This window comes from Salmo salar, chromosome ssa04 (assembly GCF_905237065.1).
Source record: "Salmo salar chromosome ssa04, Ssal_v3.1, whole genome shotgun sequence".
Taxonomy (NCBI): domain Eukaryota; kingdom Metazoa; phylum Chordata; class Actinopteri; order Salmoniformes; family Salmonidae; genus Salmo; species Salmo salar.
Genome location: NC_059445.1, coordinates 4,471,736 through 4,480,303, shown reverse-complemented (window position 1 = coordinate 4,480,303; position 8,568 = coordinate 4,471,736). Strand labels below are relative to the sequence as shown.

Genomic DNA, 8,568 nt, shown 5'->3' with positions numbered 1-8,568 from the left:
GTAATTGTTACTCGATTAAATGAATCATGAAACAATTAACTATTTAAAATTTGGGGGCACCACGGAAGGAGTTGTTTACCGAGTTGCCATCTCCCGAATTAAACCCTAGATGATCTATAAGATATATATCGATAACATTCATCTAATTAATCACTTCCTCATATCAGTCTCATAATTCTGAACGTCACATACTCCCTGCATCTGCACAAACCCCAGCCTTACTGATCATTCCGTACCACACAAATTGATTTAATTATTTATTTACTAAATAATTAATGATAACACAGGATACCCACACGCAAACACATGGTATAGGTTATTGATTAGAAACTTAATACAATGGAAACAGGTCCCTAGCAGACTGACACATTACGACACTTGTTACATAAGATGGAGAGGTAAAGAGAGGGAGAGAGAGAGAGAGAGAGAGAGAGAGAGAGAGAACACTTGGATACATTTGGAAAGTACGCTCACAGTAATCACAATACTTTGCCCCGAACCACCGCACGTTTGGGTAAGAAGTAATGAATGTATTTACGTGTTGAATGTCTTCCTTGATCGTGTATCTCTGTTGGAACCAGTCCTTCGTGAAAAGGGTTCCGCTTCGTGAAAAGGTTTCCGCTTCATGAAAAGGGTTCCGTTGGGCCTTAGTTCTTAAGTGTAAGGCTCTGATTGTCCACAAGAGGTCACAATGTCCTTCTTCTTCGTTGTCCGTGTTTACTTTCACTCATTCTGGAAGAGTGGTCCAGTAGAGCTAATCAGCCATGTCGATGATCCCCAGTGGGGTGATGAAGGCAGTCTAGCCAGCAATGGTTTGAAGAGAATAACGGATGGTCTTACTTAAATTCACTTTCTTAGGTACAGTACTTAGAACAGCTATTTAGCCGGAACATTGACTGTTAGAGGCTACTTTGTCATCTTCACCTTGTGTTGATTTTCAGGGTCATAACCAATGGAGACCTAAGCTACAGCTAGAGTCTTTCTGGTGTGGTATGTTAATTCTCAACTCAACCTTTATGCACTCTGGTAAAAAGGGGGGTGTTTCCGTCATGCTGAAGCGCTCTCTGAGCTCCCTCGGGCGTGGCTACTTACTGGGCAAAGTATCATCAAAACTATGATCTCGTTAGGAAACTAAAATCACATTCCTATATTAACAAAAATATTCTCTTCATCCCTGGTATTTCATATACAACGTAAAGGATGGAAACCTGACATACAGTGTGAAAACTCTTCATGTTACAATATTTTTGTTATATCATTTTTATACAATTTTTTAATGACATCACAAAATAAACATTAATTTCCCATATTCCATCTCTCATCATACGCATTCATTCGGATGTTAAAATTATTGTCCCAGTGTTCACTGTTGGACGTTAGAGTTTTTGGGCGGCAAAACGTCTCTGTAACAAAAAGATTCCAATCTCAATACTAAAAGGGTAGAGAGAGAAAGTTTCTCCCATCCTAGAGATTTACAATTTACGACCGGGCGTGAGGTGTCATGAAACCCCCACATCAATCCCTCCTCCCCTCTGCGGGTGAGAGGGGTCTGATGGGTGTTGATCCATTGTAACCCGGTCTTTGGATCCTCACAGGGAAGTCATGACACTAGCTAGCCAAAAAGTGTTCCCCTGTCAGTCAACCTGTAAATCCATGGCTCAAAAAACACCAGATACATGCAATAAAAACTCGATGTTATCAAAAAACGACAGAGCTGATTTGAAAAACAACAATTACAAACAACTGAATATGTACTTAGGCTGCTAGCAGGGCTTCTAGGGCGCCATGGCAACTCATAGGACTCGAAGATAGGAAGAGGGAAGGGAGATATAGATAAGGGGGAACAGAGAAACTAGAGGGGGAAGAGGGAAGGAGAGAGAGATAAGGGGGAAGAGAGAGAGGGGAAGGGGGAAGAGCGAGAGGCTGTGTGGGGGAAGCAGAGAGTATTGTTTAACTCTGTAATCTGTTATCAAACAGAGAGAGTATTGTTTAACTCTGTAATCTGTAGTGGGCTGTTTCTTTACTCTGATCAAACAGAGAGTAGACCTTTGTCTCTGACAGAAACAGGCACAGAAACACAGTATATGGTATTTTCTGCGTTTTATTGTTGAACATTTGGTCAGTGTCTTTATCAAACACCGTTGTTTATATAATAAGATGTTTCTCCCCTGTCTATTTAACTCTTCTCTCTCTCTTCACTCCTCTCTTTTCTCTCTCTCTCCTCTCTTTTCTCTCTCTCTTCTCTTTCTTCTCTCCTCTCTCCTCTCTTTTTTCTCTCTCTCCTCTTTCTTCTCTCTCTCTTTTCTGTCTCTCCTCCTTCAGTCATTGCATACAGCAGATTGTAGAGAGTGTTCATCACTGCCATGTCAATGGTATCGTTCACAGGGACCTGAAGGTTTGTATGGTCAGACCATCACCATCATCATCACCATAATTATCACCATCACCATAACCCCATGTTTTACATTGTACATCTGAAGGTGTCTGTGTGTGTGTGTGTGTGTGCGTGTGTGTGTGTGTGTGTGTGTGTGTGTGTGTGTGTGTGTGTGTGTCTGTGTGTGTCTGTCTGTGTGTCTGTCTGTGTGTTTGTGTGTGGGTTTCTTTGTCTGTGTGTGTGTCTGTATGTATTTATGCCACAGTGTGTTGTTGTGTTATTGTGTGTGTGTCTGTATGTATTTATGCCACAGTGTGTTGTTGTCTTAGTGTCTGTCTGTGTGTCTGTATGTATTTATGCCACAGTGTGTTGTTGTGTTAGTGTGTGTCTGTCTGTGTGTCTGTATGTATTTATGCCACAGTGTGTTGTTGTGTTAGTGTGTGTCTGTTCAACCGTTGTCTCTTTGTCTCTCTTTGTGTGTGTCTGTAGGATCAAGTTGCCCCTAGACACTGATCTAAGCTCAGTTTAGTCCTAATGGTTGCCACTAGATGGCCAAGCTGCAAACTCAAAAATTGTCAAAATCTTAAAATTGTATGAAAATATACTGTATATTTGAATTATTTGGTCTTAATTTAAGGTTAGGGGTAGGCATAAGGTTAGCAGTGTTTTTAAGTTTAGATTTAAGATAAATTGTAGAAATAGATGGGTGGGAGGGGCAGGTTCTGACTTTGCAGCTTGGCCAGATAGTGACATCCTTGCGTGAAGCTAAAGCTGATTGTACATCTGTGTCTACGGCCAACGGTTACCCGGAGCGTCTTGTTACCTCTAACCCATTTGACTCCGCCCCCCTCCAGCCTGAGAACCTCCTATTGGCCAGTAAGCTGAAGGGGGCGGCGGTTAAGCTAGCTGACTTTGGGCTCGCCATCGAGGTGCAGGCCGACCAACAGGCATGGTTTGGTGAGTACCGTGGACTGGCTTCTCTCCTATGGGACGGGACACAGTGTGTGTTTTCACTGAGCTGAACCAAGCCGAAACACTGTAGTTTCTGGTACTGTGATGGAAAGGCTAATGGGAAAATGAATAATGCAAGCCAGCACAGTGCAGGTCGGGTCGGGTCTGCACACTAGTGTGAGTGTTAGAGGACATACAGACCTGGCCTAGAATTGACCCCTAACCTCTTACCACTTTTAAATTGTCAGGGCAGCAGGTAGCCTAACGGTTAAAAGAAAGGTCACTGGTTCGAATCCCCGAGCTGACTAGGTGAAAATCTGTTGATTTGCCCTTATTTGTCCTGTAAGTCACTCTGGATAAGAATCACTAAAATGTACAAATGTACTGATTAATCGATTTAATCAATCAATCAATGACTCACTCAAGTAATCAATTAATTATTTGCTGAAACAATTACTCAAATCAATCAATCAATCAAACCATTGATACACTCATCCATGTATTCTCCCTCCCTCCCTCCCTCCTCCCTCCTCCCTCCCTCCCTCCTCCCTCCCTCCCTCCCTCCTCTTCCTCCCTCCCCTCCCTCCCTCCCTCCCTCCCTCCCTCCCTCCCTCCCTCCCTCCCTCCTCCCTCCCTCCCTCCCTCCCCCCCCCTCTCTCCCCCTCCCTCCCTCTCTTCCCTCTCCCTCCTCCCTCTCTCCTCCCTATCCCTCCCTCTCTCCCCCCTCCTCTCTCTCCCTATCCCTCCTCCCTCCCTCCCTCTCTCTCTCCTCCCCTACAGGTTTTGCTGGTACTCCAGGCTACCTGTCTCCAGAGGTCCTGAGAAAAGACCCATATGGGAAGCCTGTGGACTTGTGGGCCTGTGGTAAACAAACAACCTTTAATCTCTAACCTTTGACCTTTACCCTGTAACTAAACTAAATAACATACTTCTATGTGATTTTTCCAAATCATTGTTCCCTGCTGAAAGTTGGCTCAATTCTATTCCAATTCAGGAAGTGAAATTTCAAAAAGGGGTCAGTTTGGGGTCAAGACTGTGTTGTTTTGATCTGTGGGTGATGATTAGCGTGTGTGTTTTCCTGTCAGGGGTGATCCTGTACATCCTATTGGTCGGTTACCCTCCCTTCTGGGACGAGGACCAGCACAGACTGTACCAGCAGATCAAGGCTGGAGCCTACGATGTGAGAACTACCAACCTCTATCTATCTGTCTGTCTGTCTCTCTCCCCTCTCTCTCTGTCTGTCTGTCTGTCTGCCTGTCTGTCTGTCTGTCTGTCTGTCTGACTCTCTCCCCTCTACGACGTGAGAACTACCAACCTCTATCTATCTGTTTATGTTTATCTGTTGTTCTCTCTCTCCATCTCGCCCCCTCTCTCCCTCCATCTCACTCTCTCTCACTCTCTCTGTCTCTCTTTCTCTCTGTCTCTCTCTCTCTCTGTCTCTCTCTTCACTTGTGTTGGAAATTAATGAATTGACAGAATGGTGGAATGTGATTGATTGATTGATTTTATGACTGACTGATTGTGTGTAATGTGTGTGTCTATAGTTCCCATCTCCAGAGTGGGACACGGTGACTCCTGATGATTGATTGATTGACTGACTGATTGTGTGTAATGTGTGTCTATAGTTCCCGTCTCCAGAGTGGGACACGGTGACTCCTGATGCCAAAGACCTGATCAATAAGATGTTGACCATCAACCCCGGCAACGCATCACACACACGCACCACACACCCCAGATGTATCACACACACACACACACACACACACACACACACACACACACACACACACACAGAAACACACACACACACACAACACACACACACACACACACACACACACAGAAACACCACACACACACACACCCACACACACACACACACACACACACACACACACAGAAACACGCGTACACACACACACACACACAGAAACACACACACACACACACAAGAAACACACACACACACACACACACACACACACACACACACACACACACACACACACAGGGGACAGTTGTAATACTCACCACTACATCCTGTATCACTTTATCCAAGGTTGTCTGGTCCCTCAGTAAAGTCCTGTAGATCTCTTCATTACTCGGTTGTCTGCCCAAATCTCCTTTCTCCCACTTTGTTTACAAAGCTCTGCTCCAACATACCTCACTTCACTTCCTAGTTGAAATATACCACTATAAGGGTTGGTTACCTGTTGAGGTCCCTCTTGTCTCCACTAAGTTTGGTAAATCCTCCTTGTAGTTTGAGCTCTCCTCATCTGGATTCCCCAGTGCCACTAGGGCAGTTTAAAACCCTAATGAGATTTCTAATTGTTTTGATTAAATGTCATGTAATGTATCTGTATCTGTTACTGTATCTTGTAGTTTAAATATTTGTATTGTTTATTGTATTGATCATATTGATTATTGGAATTGTTGTCCTCACAACATCATTGGAAATGAGACCCTTCGTCTCAATGGAATCCCCTGTATAAAATAACATTCTCTCTCTATTCAATTACATTCAATTCAAGGGGCTTTATTGGCATGGGGAAACATATGTTAACATTGCCAACGCAAGTGAAGTAGATAATATACAAAAGTGAAATAAATAATAAAAATGAACAGCAAACATTATGTTCTCTGTCTGCAGCAACGGTCCACTGTAGCTTCCATGATGCACAGACAGGAGACTGTGGAGTGTCTGAAGAAGTTCAACGCCAGGAGGAAACTCAAGGTAACACTCCTCTTTCACTGTCCTCTGTTCTAATCAGAAACTCAAGGTAACACTCCTCTTTCACTGTCCTCTGTTCTAATCAGAAACTCAAGGTAACACTCCTCTTTCACTGTCCTCTGTTCTAATCAGAAACTCAAGGTAACCCCTGTCCACTCAAGCTCTTTCACTGTCCTCTGTTCTAATCAGAAACTCAAAGTTCCTCTTCCTATCTCATGTACTCTGTTCTAACCAGAGCTCTATATTTCTCCCTATACCGTGTACTACTGTCTACCCAGAGCTCTATATCCTATTCCCTATACCGTACTCTACTGTCTACCCAGAGCTCTATACCCTATTCCCTATACCGTACTCTACTGTCTACCCAGAGCTCTATACCCTATACCGTACTCTACTGTCTACCCAGAGCTCTATACCCTATACCGTACTCTACTGTCTACCCAGAGCTCTATACCTATTCCCTATACCGTACTCTACTGTCTACCCAGAGCTCTATACCCTATTCCTTATACCGTACTCTCTGTCTACCCAGAGCTCTATTCCCTATACCGTACTCTACTGTCTACCCAGAGCTCTATTCCCTATACAGTACTCTACTGTCTACCAAGAGCTCTATACCCTATTCCCCTATACCTACTCTACTGTCTACCCAGAGCTCTATTTCCTATTCCCTATACCGTACTCTACCTGTCTACCCAGGCTCTATATCCTATTCCCTATAGTACTCTACTGTCTACCCAGACTCTATATCCTACTCCCTATCCTACTTTTCTCCCGAGTTTCCTATTCGTACTCTACTGTCTACCGGAACTCTATTCCCTATACCCTATACCCTACTCTACTGTCTACCCAGCTCTATGCCCTATTCCTATACCCTACTCTACTTTCTGCCCCTCTATATCCCTATTCCCTATACCGTACTCTACTGTCTACCCAGAACTCTATATCCTATTCCCTATACCGTACTCTACTGTCTACCCAGAGCTCTATTCCTATCCCTATACCGTACTCTTGTCTACCCAGAGCTCTATACCCTATTCCCTATACCGTACTCTACTGTCTACCCAGAGCTCTATACCCTATTCCCTATACCGTACTCTACTGTCTACCCAGAGCTCTATACCCTATTCCTATACCGTGCACTACTGTCTACCCAGAGCTCTATATCCTATTCCTTATACCGTACTCTACTGTCTACCCAGAGCTCTATATCCTATTCCCTATACCGTACTCTACTGTCTACCCAGAGCTCTATATCCTATTCCCTATACCGTACTCTACTGTCTACCCAGAGCTCTATATCCTATTCCCCTATACCGTACTCTACTGTCTACCCAGAGCTCTCATATCCTATTCCCTATACCGTACTCTACTGTCTACCCAGAGCTCTATATCCTATTCCCTATTCCGTACTCTACTGTCTACCCAGAGCTCTATTCCCTATACCCTATACCGTACTCTACTGTCTACCCAGAGCTCTATATCCTATTCCCTATACCGTACTCTACTGTCTACCCACAGCTCTATATCCTATTCCCTATACCGTACTCTACTGTCTACCCAGAGCTCTATACCCTATTCCCTATACCGTGCACTACTGTCTACCCAGAGCTCTATATCCTATTCCCTATACCGTACTCTACTGTCTACCCACAGCTCTATATCCTATTCCCTATACCGTACTCTACTGTCTACCCAGAGCTCTATATCCTATTCCCTATACCGTACTCTACTGTCTACCCAGAGCTCTATATCCTATTCCCTATACCGTACTCTACTGTCTACCCAGAGCTCTATATCCTATTCCCTATACCGTACTCTACGTCTACCCAGAGCTCTATATCCTATTCCCTATACCGTACTCTACTGTCTACCCAGAGCTCTATATCCTATCCCTATACCGTACTCTACTGTCTACCCAGAGCTCTATATCCTATTCCCTATACCGTACTCTACTGTCTACCCAGAGCTCTATTCCCTATACCGTACTCCGTCGTCTACCCAGAGCTCTATACCCTATTCCCTACACCGTACTCTACTGTCTACCCAGAGCTCTACCCTATTCCCTATACCGTGCACTACTGTCTACCCAGAGCTCTATGCCCTATTCCTATACCGTGTACTACTGTCCACCCATGACTCTATACCCTATTCCCTATACCGTACTCTACTGTACTACCCAGGCTCTATTCCTATACCATGCCTGTCTACCCAGGCTCCTATTCTATACAGGTATTACTACTGTCTACCCAGAGCTCTATTCCCCATACCAATGTACTACTGTCTACCCAGGGCTCTATACCCCTATTCCCTGCCGGCCTCTACTGTCTACCCAGGCTCTATTCCCTATACCGTGCTCTACATTCTGCAGAGCTCTAATCCCTACCCATGTACTACTGTCTACAGGGCTCTATACCCTATTCCCTATACCATACTCTACTGTCTACCCAGGAGCTCTATACCCTATTCCCTATACACATTCCCTGTCTACCCAGAGCTCTATACCCTATCT

General features: G+C 44.3%; 2 protein-coding genes across 3 annotated transcripts in view; both read left to right on the top strand.

Moving 5' to 3' along the window:
* The first annotated feature begins 1,049 nt into the window (after nt 1-1,049).
* Nucleotides 1,050-5,623, top strand: LOC123742545 (calcium/calmodulin-dependent protein kinase type II delta chain). Its single transcript, XM_045717604.1, has 7 exons — nt 1,050-1,100; nt 2,045-2,395; nt 3,229-3,331; nt 4,106-4,189; nt 4,411-4,505; nt 4,951-5,031; nt 5,615-5,623. The coding sequence occupies exons 1-7, from the start codon at nt 1,050-1,052 to the stop codon at nt 5,621-5,623; spliced, it is 774 nt and encodes a 257-aa protein (XP_045573560.1).
* A 304-nt stretch (nt 5,624-5,927) lies between these two features.
* The window catches only part of LOC106597935 (calcium/calmodulin-dependent protein kinase type II delta 2 chain), a 39,613-nt gene continuing 36,972 nt past the window's right edge, over nt 5,928-8,568 (top strand). For both annotated transcript variants that reach the window (XM_045716338.1, XM_045716337.1), the window contains exon 1: nt 5,928-6,059. In XM_045716338.1, the coding sequence (XP_045572294.1) occupies nt 5,943-6,059 (117 nt within the window). In that variant the 5' untranslated portion in view covers nt 5,928-5,942. The remainder of the gene's footprint in view (nt 6,060-8,568) is intronic.

What these genes read in the sequence shown, in the direction of transcription:
- LOC123742545 (XM_045717604.1), top strand. Translation starts at nt 1,050, where the DNA reads ATGCTGAAGCGCTCTCTGAGCTCCCTCGGGCGTGGCTACTTACTGGGC. An exon ending in CGACCAACAGGCATGGTTTG is followed by an intron (nt 3,332 to 4,105) that starts GTGAGTACCGTG and finishes CCTCCCCTACAG; the next exon opens with GTTTTGCTGGTACTCCAGGC. An exon ending in TCAAGGCTGGAGCCTACGAT is followed by an intron (nt 4,506 to 4,950) that starts GTGAGAACTACC and finishes GTGTGTCTATAG; the next exon opens with TTCCCGTCTCCAGAGTGGGA.